The sequence below is a fragment of the Heterodontus francisci genome, chromosome 20 (assembly GCF_036365525.1).
Source record: "Heterodontus francisci isolate sHetFra1 chromosome 20, sHetFra1.hap1, whole genome shotgun sequence".
Classification (NCBI taxonomy): Eukaryota; Metazoa; Chordata; class Chondrichthyes; order Heterodontiformes; family Heterodontidae; genus Heterodontus; species Heterodontus francisci.
In genome coordinates, this window is record NC_090390.1 from 34,665,989 (window position 1) to 34,685,214 (window position 19,226).

General features: G+C 45.3%; 1 protein-coding gene across 6 annotated transcripts in view; it reads left to right on the forward strand.

Moving 5' to 3' along the window:
• pcgf5b (polycomb group ring finger 5b) overlaps positions 1 to 19,226 on the forward strand; it is a 232,994-nt gene that overhangs the window by 189,861 nt on the left and 23,907 nt on the right. For 4 of the 6 annotated variants that reach the window (XM_068052579.1, XM_068052580.1, XM_068052581.1 and 1 more), the window contains exons 8-9: positions 3,249 to 3,338; positions 17,306 to 17,640. In XM_068052579.1, the coding sequence (XP_067908680.1) occupies positions 3,249 to 3,338; positions 17,306 to 17,425 (210 nt within the window). In that variant the 3' untranslated portion in view covers positions 17,426 to 17,640. Of the gene's footprint in view, positions 1 to 3,248; positions 3,343 to 17,305; positions 17,641 to 19,226 lie in introns of those variants that run through there. The other 2 variants (XM_068052584.1, XM_068052583.1) reach the window with 2 other exon arrangements.

Below are 19,226 nucleotides of genomic sequence, written 5' to 3' on the forward strand. Positions count from 1 at the left end.
GGGCAGAATTTTCCTGGCCTTGGGGTGGCGGGCCGGGAGGCAGTGGAGGGCTGGGAGGCAGTGGAGGGCTAGGAAACTACTGGGGAGCCATGTCAGGACGGCTCCCCGACGCAGTCCCATCACCAGGGAATTTCCCAATGGCAGGACAAGATGCTGATCAGTTGCCCACCGGACAGATATTGGCAACCAACTTAAATAATTAAAGGCCCTATTAAGGGCAATTTTCCCAGGCTGCTGGGTGTAGCATCCCCCCACCCCCCCGCCCCACCCACCGCCACATGGCACATGGGGAGGCCGTCAACTTCATGGAGGCGGCCTCCCTGCAGCCAGTCGAGGGTGGGCCATCGGAGCTGGAGGCTCATGCCCTAAAGAAGGAGCCATGGGCAGGGAAGGCTGCCCCTAAAGCCCCAGTGGACCATCCAGAGGAGCCTGCAAACTTGGCCCCTCTGATTTAAAATTGTTTTACTTACCTCTCCAAGGCCAACTCCATGTTGAGTCACTCTCTCGATCCCTTACCAGCCTCAACAGCATCTACATCCCACTCATGCCCTTAATTGGATGGCAAGCCTGGAGGCAGCCAATTAGAGACTGCCTCTGGTAAAATTGCTGAGCTGGTCCTGCTGCCGGCAAGTATGGGCTGTCCCCCATCTGGTCCTAAAGTCGGGGTCCTGAAACCTGCAGTAAAATCCTGCCCTTTGGCTCATAACATCTTATCTTGAATTTATGGGTATGCAGGTAGAATAATCAAAGAGAAATGGTTCTTCAGCATTAACTAGCCCTGTTCAGAAAATAAATGGCACATCTGAAAAAAAAGTACCAAATTACTCAGAAGATAAAAAATGAAAGGGCCATTGGAGCATCTGAAATGAGAGAAACATAAACTGAACAAAACATTTAATGTGCAACATCCAAAAGGCACACAATCAAATTAAAATTGTAATGTTTAATATGTAAGCATATTTTTACAGTCAGGTTTACATCTACATGAATGAAACTACAGTATTGGCCTACTAATGTAACTTTTAATGAAGTTCTTAAAACCTCTGTGCATTTTTTATGATTGTCAAGATAGATAATGTTAATATGGTGGAATTAAACATTGCCAGAAATTTCCCTGAGCCGGCTCCGCTTCATTGCCGTAACTCCATTGGAAGTTTGTTCAAAACCCCGTTAACTGGATGTTACAGTAGTGCAGTGGGAGCATCTCTGAGGAAGCTTCAATCATTATTTTCACTTATGCCATCCACTTGAAAAGTCAGAAACAGTCAAGTGAACAACTCGTTTGATGCAGAATAAAGCCTTTTCTATTTTGACCCTAGCAATGTACCCCTACCTTAACTGCAATCTCAATCTCAACAGAACACCTTCACCTACACCTTCAAGTGCCAGTAATGCTCAGGCCATTTGTCATATCCCACTCAATTTGGCAATGATTCTCAACTCATAACTAACCAAGGATTCAGTCTGGTTACCGAGCCAGTCACCAAAGACTCATTCAGTAGCATTTTGCGATCCCACAACCTCTACCACCTAGAAGAACAAGGGCAGCAGATGCATGGGAACACTACAATCTGCAAATTCTCCTCCAAGTCACACACCATCCTGACTTGGAACTATATTACCGTTCCTTAACTGTCATCAGGTCAAAAGCCTGGGGCTCCCTGCAACAGCACTGTGGTGTAGCTACACCGTGTGGACTGCAGTGGCTCAAGAAGGTGGCTCACCATCCCACCTTGTTACGGGCAATAAATGCTGGCCTTGACAGCAATGCTCATGTCCCATTAACAAAAATAAACTCCCAGATCTGTATGGCTCTGTATCACTGCACAGTAAATTTACCCAATGAGCTATTAGGGGGAGACGTAGCAATAAACAGTTTTTACACCATGTGTTTTTGAATAAAGAACCAAAATATTAATCAGAAACAACTTTAAAAAAAAAGTACAGTAACTGCAGGAAGATATCAATAGATTAATCAGGTGGGCAGAAAAGTGGCAAATGGAATTCAATCCAGAGAAATATGAGGTGATACATTTGGGGAGTGCAAACAAGGCAAGGGAATACACAATAAATGGAAGGATGATGATAAGTGTAGAGGAACAGCAAGACCTTGGAATGCATGTCCACAGATCCCTGAAGGTAGCAGGACAGGTAGATAAGGTGGTTAAAAAGACATATGGTATATATTTTCCTTTATTAGCCAAGGCATATTATATAAGAACATGGAGGTTATGCTAAAACTGTATAAAACACTAGTTAGGTTGCAGCTAGAGTACTGCATACTGTTCTGGTCACCACATTACAGGAAGGATGTGATCGCACTAGAGAGGCTACAAAGGAGATTTACAAGGATGTTGCCAGGAATGAGGAAAGCTCTGAGGAAAAGTTGGATAGGCTTGGCATGTTTTCTTTGGAACAGAGGAGGCTGAGGGGAGATGTAATTGAGGTGTACGACATTATGAGGGTCCTAGATACAGTGTATAGGAAGGATCTATTTCCCTTAGTAAAGTTGTAAATTATCAGGGGATATTGATTTAAAATAATTGGTAGAAGGATTAGAGGGGATTTGAAGAGAAATCTTTTCATCCAGAGGATGGTGGGGATGTGGAACTCACTGCCTGAAAGGGTAGGGGAGGAAGAAACCCTCTTCACATTTAAAAAAATACTTGGATTTGCTCTTGAAGTGCTGTAACCTACAAAGCTACGGACCAAGAACTGGAAAGTGGAATTAGGCTGTATAGCTGTCTTCTAGCTGGCACCGACATGATGGATGGAATGGCCTCGTTCTGTGCTGTAACTTTCTATGACATTGAGTAGGTATCTCAGTCTGATTGTGCAAACTCTTTTGTCATCAATTTTTATTATTGCAATTGAAAAGCGGATTCATTTGTTGTCAGGATTGAAGAAGGGTGAATAATTGGTCCATGCAGCTTTCTCTTAACTTGAATTTAATCTTGTTAGAATTGTTTTATGTGTTGCTGTGCCTGTCCGTATATTGTATGTATGTGTTTGTATATATACACAAGTAACATATTAGGGTGAAGTTCCATTTTAAAAATGCCCTCTATTTCTCGCAAATAACATCCTACAAATGAAACTTGCATTCTCAGAAATCACTAATTTCATAATTTTGTGTTTCGTTTGGAGGGGAATGGTTTAGTAGAAAAACAAATTTTATCCCCTTTTTGTTGGAAAAGGAATCTTACCCCTTTAATGTGTGTAAAATAAATATGACTTTTTTTCCAAAGCTCGATGTTCTATGCAATGGGGAAATTATGGGGAAGGATCATACCATGGAATTCATATATATGACTAGATGGAGACTCCGAGCTGAAAATGTAAGTATGTATAATTTTTTCCCAATATTTAATTTTTGAGTAACTTTTTATGTTTCAAAATTAGTTTCTCATCATTGACAATAGGGAGAAATTGAGGCTGCACCTCACACCAGCAATGCATATTTATGACAAAGATTGAATGTGGTTTAAGTTCATGGCCATTTATATCATGAAGTATTGTCTCCAGTTCCTTTTTGCAGCATTTTAAACCTTTTTGAATAGGCAATATTTATATACTAGTATGAACTATTGTGCACAGGAAAGTATCGGATCCATGTTACCGGGTTTTCTATTGGTAGGTGCATGTTTCTAAAAGAATGGGACACGCACAATTTTGTGACGTTTTTAACAGTGATGTGAAACCACTGTCTTATAGTGGTATTGTTATTAATTGTTAAAAGTATTGCGGATATAAATCATGTACAATAAGGTTGAAATTGGGAAAACCTAAGCTTTGCTTCTAAAGTGTATTTGTGATCTTGATTGAAATCTCTCTCAAACTGATGGCCAAATGGAAGAAAAGGGCTTGATAGTGGTCATCTCTCTCTCCTGCCTCATGGACTCATTCAAAGGAATTGCAGTACTATTCAGGATCACCTTACTAATTTCACAAAAATTCTGCTCTCTCTCCCTCATCTCCCCACTAACTCTAACTTCTCTTCCTTCTGGTACTGCAGTGTCACCGCATTTTACTACCTTGTAGCAGCGGACACCCTGCTCGTGGCAGTGATCTCATCGGAACCCCACCCTGCATCATTAATTAGGCCCGACCCAAGAAAATGGATCCAATTCACGGTGGGTCAAGGCAGTGAGCAGAAATCCCACCCTGATCCACCTCTGGCAATGAAATATCCTGGACGGAAATCCAACCCAAAGGGGAATCTTATCTGCTTTGAATATAATTGCTGGTCGGAACCATTTCCGGGTCCCGACCCCGCTATTGCCAGCAGCAAGCCTGTCAGCACGATCTTATGGGAGGCCCAGTCAGCGGGCCTGCAGCCTTGGAAGGACAGCAGTCCAGCAAGCAGAGATGGGTGCTACTGCTGCAGGATGGGGACTGCGAGGGTACCTCCATCTTGAGATGCCCTCTGAAGACGTTTCCATTTTCTAAAAATAAACTGTGGCCACAGCTGCCAAGCCACCACTGTGAAGGGCAAACCCCTCCAATGGATAACCCTGTGGCTGCAGCTGTGGCCTGCTGATCCCGGCAGCTCCAGTGAGGTGGGTGGTAAGTATAGGAGGCCTCGCGGACCCCCTGGCCAGCTGCCAGCAATCGCCTACTGGCACCTGCTGGGTTTTGGCCTCAGTGGGAGCCTGTCCACTGCCGGAAGATCCCAGCGGCATCCCCAATCTGCCCACTAGTGGGCACTTACATATTCAAATTGGCTACCCACTGCTGTCAGGTGGGTAGTCCATGCCACTTCCACCCTGCCTCCGGCAAAATCATCTGGAGGCAAGAACTCGTTTTCCTGCTTACCCAGCACATTTATTGCACCCAAGAGTGCCTTCAGTGTAAACATTTCTCTCAAAATATTTCAAGCTTGTTGGTGTGATTCGTCTTTTGCTGATCTTAGCTGAAATCACACTTATTTCTTGTAAATCTTGAGCGACTGAAATAATAAATATGGACATGATCCATGGTTTGTTCCCTCTTCCAGGTCCTTCTGAAGTTTCTGGAATAAATATTTCATACATTTATTTTCCATGCAAAAATAGCTCCATACTAGTATGACTAAAAAGAAAAACAAAACTGCAAATGCTGGAAATCTGAAACAAAAACAGCAAATGTTGAAAATATGCAGCATCTGTAGAGTACACGCAGGTTAATATTTCAGATGTAAATCTGCATTAGAAAGATTAGTTACATCGGAAACAGTTACCTGTCTTATCTTCACAGATGTTGATTGTTGTCATACATATTTCATGCATTCTCTGTTTTAATTTCATTCAAGTTTTCTCATTTTACTTTTAATGCTAGAGAAGAGGAAGTAACCTATTCTGGTTGTATCTGGTTCTGTGTGTGAGATCAATGCTGGGATTAGGGCATTGCTATCACGGCTGCCATCTGTGAGTGAGATCAGTGTTAAGGTAAAGTTAGATGACACAGTATTTGTGTGGATGGGAGCAGGAAGTTACAAAATGACATAGAGTAAGTGAGTGGAAAAAACTATGGCAGATTGAGTTCAATGTGGGAATGTGTGAGGTCATTCCTTTCAATCTGAGAAAGACAAATCTAACTATTTTCTTGGTGGTGACAGACTAGGAGGAGCACAGGAATTTAGGTCATTTCAGCCGATACAGCTTTGGTCATGTGGTGGTGGAAATCTATTTAGAAGTGGGATTCTCTCAAAATCTCTTACTGCATATTAAATGAGATCCCCCAATCATAATATAATCAAGAACTGGTAGGAACACATAGGTATGGAAGTCCTAGCCTGCCATTTTACTGATGATCTTAGGCCATATTGTTTATGACTTGCAGTGCAATTTGATTTTGTGCCAAACAATTTGCACAGCTTCTTCTTAATTAAGAGTGGTTTTTTTTGAGATACAGCACAGAAACAGGCCCTTCGGCCCACCGAGTCTGTGCCGATCATCAACCACCCATTTATACTAATCCTACAATAATCCCATATTCCTACCACATCCCCACCTGTCCCTATATTTCCCTACCACCTACCTACACTAGGGGCAATAATGGCCAATTTACCTATCAACCTGCAAGTCTTTTGGCTTGTGGGAGGAAACCGGAGCACCCGGAGGAAACCCACGCAGACACAGGGAGAACTTGCAAACTCCACACAGGCAGTACCCAGAGTTGAACCCGGGTCGCTGGAGCTGTGAGGCTGCAGTGCTAACCACTGCGCCACTGTGCTGCCCCTAGGTTTTTAATGTTGAATTGGTCAATTTTGCAAATTTTGGATGTGTAGCGCCCATTTTTGAGCACTACTTGTAGCCTCAGAGGTCCAAAATGGCATCTGCAGTGCGCGTGTACACTTCTGGTGTGGGTTACGTCGGACACCATTTTGGTAAAGGTGTGAGTATCCACTAGAAGTGTGCAGACTATGCAGATCATGACGTCCGCGGATTTGCCGGTAGTGTTGCCATTTTGGAGATCAACCCTCCCAGTTAACTCCCTCTCTAATTATGCACAGCTGAGCACGGTTTCAATGGCAGAAGGACCCCTACTCCCATCAGTGCTATTTAAAGGGATCAGTAACTACTTTCAGGTTTGTTGCTGATTTATTTATACTGGCTTTTGCTGTGATTATAGAGGTGTTTGGTGGTTTCTAGCATTCTTTAAAGTTGCTAAAGTCTACAGTGAGTGGTGAGCACCTGCTGAAGAATTTTGCCCTGACTTCAAGAATTCTGCACAAACCACTTGCTCCCAGACATGGATGCAGTAGTATGCATTTCCCCAAGGGCTACAACATGACACGGCAAATGAGCAGAGGTGACACAGAGCAGGACAAACTGCTGGAAGAGGGAAAAAGAGGAAAAGAAGGACTCTTAGCAGGAGGCTCTGGCTGTACAGGGTGTTCAGCGAGCAATTCTCCTACCCTACCTGAACCTCAGCAAGAAACATTGTGTCAGGCATCTGCGCTTAGCGAAGGACATCCTCACTGAAATCTGCCACCTGCTGCAGCCACAATTGCAACCTCAGAGCAAGCCAAGGATCAGGTTGTCAGTGGCTGTGAAGATAACCATGGTCATGAAATTTTATCTATTGGTTTCTTTCCAGGCTGGAGCAGGCGATATTTGCAACATCACCCAGTTTACTGTCCACTGTTGCATAAGGGAGGTCGCTGAGGCTCTGAGTTAAAAGAGAGGTGAATACGTTTCATTCTCTCACGGCAGAGAGCAGCAGGCTTTGCGAGGATTGCGGGCTTCCCCATTGTCAGGGTGCTTTGTGCATGTTGCATGTCAACTTTGAGATGTTCTGCAACCCAAGGGCTTCCACTCCCTCAGTGTCCAGCTGGTGTGAGATCATATGCAGGGTACCATTCAGGTCAATGTCCTGTACTCTGCACCAGTCCCAAGTGCCATCTGCATTTCAGCCATCACGACAAACCAAAGATTGGCTACTGGGTGACAAGGGCTATACGTTTATGACATGGTTTGAGACTCGTGCACACATGGGCAATGTACTTACAATGAAAGCCATGCTGTCACAGAAATATCATAGAGCAGACAATTACTAAAAGAATGCTAGAAGCAGGGCGAGGACTGGACTATCTTGGCATGGGCAGCAGCAGTTTGAGCTGGCTAGCTGACAGGCAACAGCAAGGGCACTGGCGGAGCAGCAGTGATGAGAGGACAAATACTGTCATCCATGGAGCCATTGCCAATCCCTTAGGTTGGTGCTTCAGAAATTCTGGTAACCTGTTGGATGATGGATGGCTGGACAGCTGTGACACTCTGTAAGCCCCTTTGAACACTGGTATCCGCCGCCATGATGGCAGCAGCAGCAGCCTGAGCTTGCGAGGCAGCAAGCTGAGCTTGCATGAGAGCATTCTGAGTTTCCACTGCAGCACCCAGACATTAGGTGGCTTCTGCTTGTGCTGCAGTGAGACATCAGTCATCACACATTCATCATAGTTGGGTCCATACGTATGCCGATGGAGTTGGCCACTAGTTCCACATTGGAAAGGATGGTTTCCAAGTTCTGCGCAAAGCCCTGTGCAAAGTTGGGGCCAGACTCCTCCATGTGCTTTGACATTGCATGCAGGCCTTCTGGCAGGTCTGCTAATGCACCAAACATTTCATTGTGCATACCCATCATCACAAGAACACAAGAAATAAGAGCAGAAGTAGACCATATAACCCATTGAGCCTGCTCTGCCATTCAATACGATCATGGTTGATCTTGGGCTTCAATTCCACTTTCCTGCCTGCTCTCATATCCCTTGATTCCCCGCGAGACCAAAAATCTATCTATCCCAGCCTTAAATATATTCAATAATGGAGCATCCATAACCCTCTGGGGTAGAGAATTCCAAAGATTCACTACTCTTTGAGTGAAGTAATTTCTCCTCATCTCAGTCCTGAATGATTGACCCCTTATCCTGAGACTGTGTCCCCGTGTTCTAGATTCCCTGACCAGTGGGAACAATATCTCAGCTTCTACCCTATCAAGCCCTTTCAGAATTTTGTATGTCTCAATTAGATCGCCTCTCATTCTTCTAAACTGCAGAGAATATAGGCCCAATTTACTCAGCCTGTCATCATAGGACAACCCTCTCATCCCAGGGGCCAGTTTAGTAAATCTTCGCTGCACTGCCTCCAAGTGCAAGTATATCCTTTCTTAAATGTGGAGACCGAAACTGCGCACAGTATACCAGGTCTCACCAAAGCCGAATACAGTTTTAGGAAGACTTCTTTATTCTTGTACTCCAATCCCCTTGCAATAAAGGCTAACATGCCATTTGCCTTCCTAATAGCCTGCTGCACCTGCATGTTAACTTTGTGCGTTCCTTGTATGAGTACCCCCAAGTCTCTCTGAACATCAACACTTACCAGTTTCACACCTTTTAATAAATATTCTGTTTTTCTATTTTTATGACCAAAGTGAACAACTTCACACTTCCCTACATTATACTCCATTTGTCATCTTGTTGCCCACTCACTTAACCTGCCTATATCTCTTTGCAGCCTCTCTACATCCTCCCCACAGCTTACCTTTCCACCAAGCTTTGTATCATCAGCAAATTTAGATACATTACTCTCAGTCTCTTCTGTAGCCTGGCCCATCGAAGTGCTCATCTGAGTCCTCAGCAGCAGAATGCATGTGCAACCTTGCCTTCCGGGGAGCTGGCACATTTGCTACCCTTGCCCCCTGCCCTGGCTGCAGGCCACTCATGTCCAGTGTCTCACCATGTGCAGCCTCTACCCCTATGCTATCCTCTAAATCATGTGCAATGCTAGTATCTGTGAGTTGCAGTTTTTCTTCTGTATCACTGGCTTCTTGATCTTTCATGTGTTGCTGTTCCATCACTGCCTGGCCAAGGGGCAGTTTTTGGGTATGTGAAAGGAGAAAGGTGCAAGGGTAGGGTTAGGATGAAGGAAATGAGGGAAAGGAAGTGGTGCACGTTTGCACCATTTGCAGCTTGTAAGCCAGAAGAGATTGGGGAAAGGGGGAAGTGGAATGTGAGACAATGGATTAGGTGTGAGGATACCATCATCTTCTATCATTTCAGCGCAGCCGCTGAGCACAGCCCCAGCAATGGCCACTGTAATAATGGCAAGCACCATCTCCTGCACGGGGTTAAGGACATGCAGCCGTGCTGGTTACGTACTGCTGCCTCCTTTATGTTATGTGTCACCTTGTCCTGCAAGAGAGAGGGAAGTGTGTCAATGTGTGTGGTGCAGTGTGTTTGAGTGATGTGGCTGTCATGGTTGATTAGCTGGCAGTGTGCACAAGCTGTGAGATGTAGGAGTGAGGCTTGCAGCTGTGCTAAATGTGTGAGGGTGAGGTGAAGATATAATTGTGAGGTATGATTCGTGAATGATAGAGATTATTGGCAGGTGAATGATGGGGGTTTGGTTCATTGAGCACTGTGTAAGGCTAGTAGTACAGTTGGTGGGATATGACATTTGATCATACATTCATTGACCTTGACTATTCATGTGAGGTCATTGAACTTTTTGCAGCGTTGTATCCAGGTCCTCAGGACTTGACTGCTAGTATTGACCATCATGGCTACCTGGTCCCTCTGACTTTGCAGATTTTGTCTGGAGGGCTTGCTGGCCCTCTGTAGATAGATGACATCTCTCTTCCTCTCCACCTTCTGCACCAAGGCCTCCAGGGTAGCGCTGAAAAATCTTGGAGCTCGCTCTCTGTTATGTTTTAGTTTAGTTTTAGTTCAGAGATACAGCACTGAAACAGGCCCTTCGGCCCACCGAGTCTGTGCCGACCATCAACCACCCATTTATACTAATCCTACACTAATCCCATATTCCTACCACATCCCCACCTGTCCCTATATTTCCCTACCACCTACCTATACTAGGGGCAATTTATAATGGCCAATTTACCTACCAACCTGCAACTCTTTTGGCTTGTGGGAGGAAACCGGAGCACCCGGAGAAAACCCACGCAGACACAGGGAGAACTTGCAAACTCCACACAGGCAGTACCCAGAATTGAACCTGGGTCGCTGGAGCTGTGAGGCTGCGGTGCTAACCACTGCGCCACTGTGCCATTGTTGACTGTTTCCCACATAAGAATTACTTTTAGAACAACATCCTGCACTTGCTATAACCACAATGCACCTCCCTTTTAAGTGGTGAAGTCTGGCTTTACGTAGTGCAGGCTAGCTTTAACTCCTGCTAGCGTTACACCATTTTACGCACCTTGCTCAACAGCATGCTTAGCACTGCACTCTACGATCATTTAAATTAGCAGGCAGCGTTTGTGTGCTACCTGCAATGCAAGCAAGGGGCGCTGGCTATTCCCACATCACGTTTCCCGCAACCATTTTCGGGCCTTGTCCGATTTTATCCACATAACCTCTTAAATTATATTATAATGGGTGCCTTGTAAAGCATTGACAGATCCTGATCTTGGCTTCTATGTCTCATTCCTGTGGAAGTCACAGTGGGTAACCTATTTTGGGACATTGGCTTCCACCCAACAAATAGCAGTGTGATGAGTTAATAGTTATTATATTCAATGAGTGCCTGCATTAAAGTTACAGTACAATAATTTAGTCGAATGGTTACATTAAACAAGTATGAAAAACGTTCAGATTGCTATTTACTGAAATTTGGCAGCACTACACTTCTACATTTCTGTCCTTTGGAAATAGTACTCAGTTTTAACCCCTCTTCATCTGTCTTGACTTAACTGCAGCCTTTGACAGGGTTGACCACACCATTCTCTTCCAACACCTCTCCTCCCTCATCCACCTGGGTGGGATTGCCCTTGCCAGGTTGTGTTCTATCTATCCAGTTGTAGCTAGATAATCACCAGCAATGCCTTCTCTTCCCACTCCAGCACTGTTACCTCTGGAGAGCCCAAAAATCTATCTTTGGTTCCACCTATTTCTCATCTACATGTTATCCCTTGATATCATTATCTGAAAATACCATATCAGGTTATACGTGTACACTGATGATATCTAGCTCTACCTCACCACCATTTCGTTTGCTCACTCCACAGTCTTTGATATGTCTCACTGCTTGTCCAACATCCAGTGTTGGATGAGCAGAAATTTCTTCCAGCTAAATATTGGGAAGACTATAGCTGTTATCTTCGGCCCCCACCACTAATTGTTCCCTAGACACCCTCTCCCTGGCCACAGTCTGAAGCTGAACCAGACTGTTTGCAACCTTGCCATAATATTTGACCCTGAGCAGAGCTTCTGACCCCACGCCCTCTCCGTCACCAAGACCGCCTATTTCCACCTCTGTAACATCGCTCGACTCCACCCCTGCTTCACCTCATCTGCTGCTATCACCTCCATCCATTCCTTTGCTACCTCTAGACTTGACTATTCCAATGCCTGGCCTCCCACCTTGCACCCGCCGCAAACTTCAGCTCATCCAAAACTCTGGTGCCCGAATCCAAATGCAAACTGAGAACTGTTCACCCATCACCTGAGTTCTGGCTGACCTACACTGGCTGCCAGTCCGGCAATGTCTCAATTTTAAAATTCTCAACCTTGTTTCCAAATTTCTCCATGGCTTCACTCCTCCCTATATCTATAACTCCTTCAGCCATACAACCTTCTGTTCTCTCTACTCCTCCAATTCTGGTCTCTTGTACATTCCCGACTTTCATTGCTGCACCATTGGTGGTTGTGCCTCCAGCTGCCTAGACCCTAAACTCTGGAATTCCCTCCGTAAAACTCTCCACCTCTCTACCTCCTTTAAGATGCACCTTCAAACCTACCTATTTGTTTAACTTTTGGTCAGCTGTCCAAATATGTGTTTATGTGGCTCAGTGTCTAGTTTTGTTTTTGTGAAGCACCTTGGGATGTTTTACTATGTTAAAGGTGCTGTATAAATGCATGTTGTTGTAATTCCTGAAAACCATCTGCAATAACAACACATAAAATACAACATCACAGTTTCATGTGTTCTTTGTAAATAATAATTTTTAAACTACACTTTTATTCTATACAATATTGGCCCTGATATTGACAGGAACAGGCTTGGTAGGCAGGGGAGAGGGAGGATGAGACAGAATGCTGTCGGGTTTAAACTCCACCATGTGCAACTTTTTTTTAAGGCTGCATTTATTGACAACGCAACTACTTGGTGGATCGATACTAGCACAAGCGCAAATGCAGCTTCTTCCAATGGAACATCACTGTCTGCGACGTTTCAGGCAGCTGCCAGGATTAAAGATGGTGCTGCTCAATTTATCACAAAAAGCAAATTTAACCTGAAAATCCTCTCTGGTTGCCGTCGCTACCTCCATCCTACCCCCGACAGTCCCCCGCTCCCTCCTGCCATTGTGCTTCTCTTTGCCAGTCCCTCCTGCGGCCGTCTTCTCACCGTTCCCACTTTCGATCATTCTCCGCTGCGCCGCCCAAAGAAGCAAGGTGGGCTGCGAGGGGTGATGGGTCGACGTAGGAGCAAGTGGCCAAGAGGAGTGAAGCGGCGCAGCTTAGAGCTGGGGGGTGGGGTGGGGGAAGCGGGGAGTGTGCAGCCGCAGAGCAAAGTGGGGGGAGGGGGTAAGCAAGGAGGGGGAAACGATTAGCCCAAGGTGGGGGGGGGTTGTGTAAGCAGTGGCGAGGTCTGGAGCAAACGGCTGAGGGGAGGGGAAGAGTCGAGGCCTGGAGCGAGTGGATGAGGGGGGAGGGTGGGCAGAGGGGCGGGAGCGAGTAGCTCAGTGGGGAGAAGCAAGTGGGGATAGTGAGTAGCTGAGTGGGGGGATCGAGCGGGGTAAGCGGCATTTGAAGCAGGGATGGTGGGAGGGAGGACATCATTGCATGGTGCTGTCATGCATGTGCATGCGCGCATTCATACTGGCAGGCTGGCAAATATTCACACACATTGATGACGTCTGCGATCGCTCTGCGCATGCTCTGCGCTGTTGGGAGTCACTTTGTTTTTTTAACAGGATCCCCACCCCGAAGTTAGCCTGATTGACAGGCTTAGCTTCCAGTCGCGTGGGGAACACTCCAGAAGGCTGCAGAACCAAGGAGGGGGGTGCAATCATAGGGGGTGTGGGGGAATGATGTCTGATCCCCAATAGTGCTGGAGGGGTTCCAATCCCAGGGAAGATGGAAAATTGGGGAGCTGGAGGGATGCACCCCTGCTCCTCCGGGTCCACAAGCAACGCCGTAAAGGTATTTACCTTTTGAGCATAAACATTGCTGAACTATCTCTGATGTGTTATGTTTTATTGCGATATTTATAAAACTTTACTGTCAGTCTTCAAATAAAGAACTATAGAAAAACCAACTTGATTTTAGAGCTTTCGGTCAATCCACAGTGAAACAAATCACCTATTGTATTTAAATCAAAAACAAGAAATGCTGGATTCACTCAGCAGGTCTGGCAGCATCTGTGGAAAGAGAAGCAGAGTTAACGTTGCGGATCAGTGACCCTTCTTCGGAACTTCGGAGTTCCGAAGAAGGGTCACTGATCCGAAACGTTAACTCTGCTTCTCTTTCCACAGATGCTGCCAGACCTGCTGAGTGAATCCAGCATTTCTTGTTTTTGTTTCAGATTTCCAGCATCCGCAGTATTTTGCTTTTATATTATTGTATTTAAATGGTTGGTGGTAAAATTAGAAGAGGCGCTGATCCCTAAAAAAAAACATATTATCAGTAACATTAGTTTGCAAATTTGTTGTTTTTTAACTGTATATTTTTTTACCCTAAATAAGTCCCCTCCAACATGCTGTTATATAAGGGGGAGAGAATAGCTGCGTAATTCAATGAAATATTACAGTGAGAGATCCACCATAATTCGATGAGAGATTAGCTGTAATTCTGTTATAGTGAGAGATTGGCTATTATTCAGTGTTATGTTACAGTGAGAGACAACTATGTTATAGAAGTGAGAGATCAGCTGTATTTCCATGTTATATTACATTGAGAGATTGACTGTAATTCAGCATTATCTTACAGGGAGAGATCAGCTGTAATTCTGCGTTATGTTACAGTGAGCAGTCAACTGTAATTCAGTGTTTTATTATAGTGAGAGTTCGGCTGTAATTCTGTGTTATGTTACAGTGAGAGATCAGTTGTAATTCCATGTTATATTAGGGTGAGAGATCTGCTGTAATTCTGTGTTCTATTACAGTGAGAGATTAGCTGAAATTCAATTCTAATATAACTTGCAAGTTCAGCTGTTGTTCATTTTGTGATGAGGGAGATATACTGTACTTCATTGTTATATTACAATGAGAGTGATCAACTATAATCTACCGATGGACATATAGGGCAGAATTTTATCCAGCCAGCAAGAGCGGAGTTGGAGGCATGGGGGGGGCCAAAAAATCGGGATGGGACGTGCTCAGAAACCCGATGTTATAACGTTGGTTCCAGATTTTACCAGTGGTGGGAAAGGTCCAAGGCGGAGTTGCCGCTACGATGTGGCAGGACTGCAATTACAGTTGCTGAACTGGTATTTAATATGTATTTGCATCGACCTGGCTCTGATTTTTTGGGGCTTTCCAATTTAGTAAACGGTGCACGGAAATCACGTGACTTCAGATCCCCAGCCATTTAAAGGTGGCAGCACCGAGGTGAAGCCTCAGTGCTGCAGTGGGAAAGCAGCCATGTTGACCATTGGATAGGGGAAGACGGGGAAGCAGTGGCCATTGTTGGCCTGCGGTGGTGTCCTCTCTGCAAGGGTGGGCGCAGTCTCGGGTGGTGGGCCCTCTGCTAGGGTGAGCGCAGAGGGGCAGTATCTCGTGTTCAGAATGGAGTAGCAAGGGGAAGGTCCCAAGACAAGGTCTTCTCTCCAAGGGCAGTGCACAGGAGAGGGACAGACCAAGTGACATGGGTCTCATGCACCCAGTCTTTACAACCATACGAATTAAGAGCAGGAATAGGCCACTCGGCCCTTCGAGCCTGCTCCGCCATTCAATAAGATCATGGCTGAACTGAGCACTCCACATTTCCACCTACCCCTGATAACCTTCCATCCCCTTGCTTATCAAGAATCTATCTACCTCTGCGTTAAAAATATTCAAAAACTCTGCTTCCACCGCCTTTTGAGGAAGAGAATTCCAAAGACGACCCTCTGAGAGAAAACATTTCTCCTCATCTCTGTCTTAAAGGGTGTGACCCCTTATTTTTAAACAGTGACCCCTAGTTCTAGATTCTCCCACAAGGGGAAACATCCTTTCCACATCCAACCTATCAAGATCACTCAGGATCTTATATGTTTCAATCTAGTCGCCTCTTACGCTTCTAAATTCCAACAGCTACAAACAAGCCTGGCCCGTCCAATCATTCCTCGTAAGACAGTCCACCCATTCCAGGTATTAGTCTAGTAAACCTTCCCTGTACTGCCTCCAACACATTTACATTCTTCTTTAAATAAAGAGACTAGTACTGTACACAATACTCCAGATGTGGTCTCACCAATGTCCTGTATCGCTGTATTCAATTCCCCTTGCGATAAATAATAACATTCCAGTAGCTTTCCTAGTTACGTGCTGTACCTGCATATTAACCTTTTGCGATTCATGTACTAGGACACCCAGATCCCTCTGCATCCAGAGCTCTGCAATCTCTCACCATTTAGATAATATGCTTCTTTTTTATTCTTCCTACCAAAGTGGACAATTTCCCACTTTCCCACATTATATTCCATTTGCCAGGTCTTTGCCCTCTCGTAAACTATCTATATCCCTTTGTAGCCCCCTTATGTCCTCTTCACAAGTTACTTTCCTACCTATCTTTGTGTCATCAGCAAATTTAGCAAACATACCTTCAGTCCCTTCATCTAAGTCATTTATATAAATTGTAAAAAGTTGAGGCCTCAGCACAGATCCCTGTGACACACCACTCGTTACATCTTGCCAACCAGAAAATTACCCGTTTATGCCTACTCTCTGTTTCCTGTTAGCTAGCCAATCCTCTATCCATGTTACCTCCTACACCATGAGTTTTTATTTTCTACAATAACCTTTGATGTGGCACATTATCAAATGCCTTCTGGAAATCTAAGTACAATACATCCACCGGTTCCCCTTTATCCACAGCGCATGTAACTCCCTCAAAGAACTCTAATAAATTGGTTAAACATGATTTCCCTTTCGCAAAACCATGTTGACTCTGCCTGATTTCATTGAATTTTTCTAAGTGCCCTGCTATAAAGTCTTTAATAATAGCTTCTAGCATTTTCCCTAAGACAGATGTTAAGCTAACTGGCCTGTAGTTTCCTGCTTTCTGTCTCCCTCCCTTTTTGAATAAAGGAGTTACATTTGCTATTTTCCAATCTAACGGAACCTTCCCCGAATCTACGGAATTTTGGAAAATTAAAACTAACACATCAACTATCTCACTAACCATTTCTTTTAACACCCTAGCATGAAGTCCATCTGAACCCGGGGACTGGTCAGCCCACAGCTGCAACAATTTGTTCAGTACCACTTCCCTGCTGATTGTAATTTTCTTGAGTTCCTCCTTCCTTTCCATTTCCTGACTTACAGCTAGTACAGGGATGTTACTTGTATCTTCAGTAGTGAAGATTGATGCAAAATACCTGTTCAATTCATTTGCTATTTCCTTATTATCCATTATTAATTTCCCAGACTCACTTTCTATTGGACCAACGCTCACTTTGTTAACTTTTTTTAAATAGCTATAGAAACTCTTACTATCTGTCTTTTTATTTCTTGCTAGCTTTCTCTCGTACTCTAATTTTACCTTCCTTATCAATCTTTTAGTCATTCTTTGCTGTGTTTTATATTCTGTCCAATCTTCTGACCTGCCTCCCATCTTTGCACAATTATAGGCTTTTTCTTTAAGTTTGATACTATCTTTAACTGTTTGTAGACACCTGTGCTGCACAGCAGAGGCTCAGAGGGAGGGAGAGCCAGGATACGGCTGGGCACACCGATGAAGCTCGAAAAGGTGGCCGCGCCAAAAAGGGCCTATCCGCTGCAAAGAGTATAATGAACTCACCAGAACTACCTGCAGATATCCGAGTGACAGTGTCAACAAGGGCTACAGCTCTCCAAGTTACAGACTTATGCACCATGCTGCAGGATAAGCTGCAACCCATGGATTCAGTGGACACCCAATGCCTGTGACCCTGAAGATCACTGTGGCACTCAAGTCTCTTACACGTCCGGTCTTTCCAAGGATCCACTGGGGACATGTGTGGGGTCTCCCAGGCAGCAGCCCACCTCTGCATCAAGGAGGTGACGAATGGCTTGTTCAAGAGTGCCAGTGGCTATGTATGCTACCAGTCAGGTGGAGAAGGTCAGCGGTTTTGGAGCCATCCCAGGTGCAGGGTGTCATCAGCTGCATGCATCCGGCCCTCAAGGTTCCCACAGACCAGCCGGTGGCCTTCATTAACAGGAAGGGATTCCATTCCATCAGATCCAACAGGTCTGCGGCCACAACGCCTACATACTTTGACGGTCCCGGGTGTCACAGCTTTTCCGGCTGCCCGCTTGCTTTCAGGGATTGATTCTCAGGAACAAGGGCTACCCATTGAAGACATGGCTACTCATGCCTTTGAGGAACCCTTGCATTGCAGCAGAGGAAAGGTACAACATCTGAGCGACTATCGAGCAGGCTATTGGGCTGCTGAAGATGAGATTCCAGTGCCTCGATCGCTCTGGTGGAACCCTGCAGTATGCCCCAGCAAGGGTCTCGCGTTCTCTGGTGGTCTGCTGTGCTCTGCACAATCTTGCACTGCAGAGGTGGGAGGCCTTGCATCAAGAGGACATGATTAATCACCATTCTTCATTCAACAAGGAGGAAGTGGAGGAGGCTACTGAGCAGGCAACACTGGATGATGAACCCCTTGCACCGGAGGTGAGGGATATTGAGAGACACTCAAGGGAGGCTCAGGACAATCTCAAACATACCTGGTTCCTGCCACCATGATGCCCTCAAAGTCACTGCAATAAAGATTCACCTCAATGTAGTCTGCCTGTCACCTCCTTCCTATAGCACTATAGGCCTAGTGCCCAAGGTCGATGCTCAAAAGATGTTTCCCCTTGTGGGGGAACCTAGAATGAGGGGGCACAGTTTCAAAATAAGCGATCCTCTATTTCAGGCAGAGATGAAGAGGAATTTCTTCTCAGAGGGTTGTTAATCTTTGGCATTCTCTTCCCCAAGAACTGGGTCGTTGAATATATTCAAGGCTGAGTTAGACAGATATTTGATCTACAAGGGAGTCAAGGGTTATGAGGGGCAGGCAGGAAAGTGGAGCTAATACCACAATCAGATCCTACTCCTGCTCCTATTTTTTATGATCTTATGGTCACCAGGTGCATTCACACAACTGAGATGCTGAACAAACGTGGCCTGCCTCTACACTGGCATTCCATTTTTGGAGCAAGTGTGAAGGTGACATCAGACAAGGAAGCAAGAAAAGCATGAGTGATGACAACAATTTCTTTGACATCAATTTATCTTCACTATTCAAACAACAAATAACAAGGCCAAATTTTTCACACCTGTGAAACCCCAAGTGAATCTAGGTGCTCTTCTTTAGATACTTTCATATGCTCCTACGTGATGTGACCCCTGCAGCAGCAGCTGAGGGGGAGGGCAGGCTGCTCAACACGCAGTCCCTTGGCCTGGGTTGACTTTGGCAGGCATCCTCTGGCTGCCTGAGGCCTGGAGGGCCCTGACTGGCTGAGGGGTTCCTGCACAGGTGCAGGACCCTCTTCAGTCATCACAGCTACTGGAGCTGGGCTCACTGGCGGAGGGGCTGAGGAGCTGTTGTCCACACTCTAAG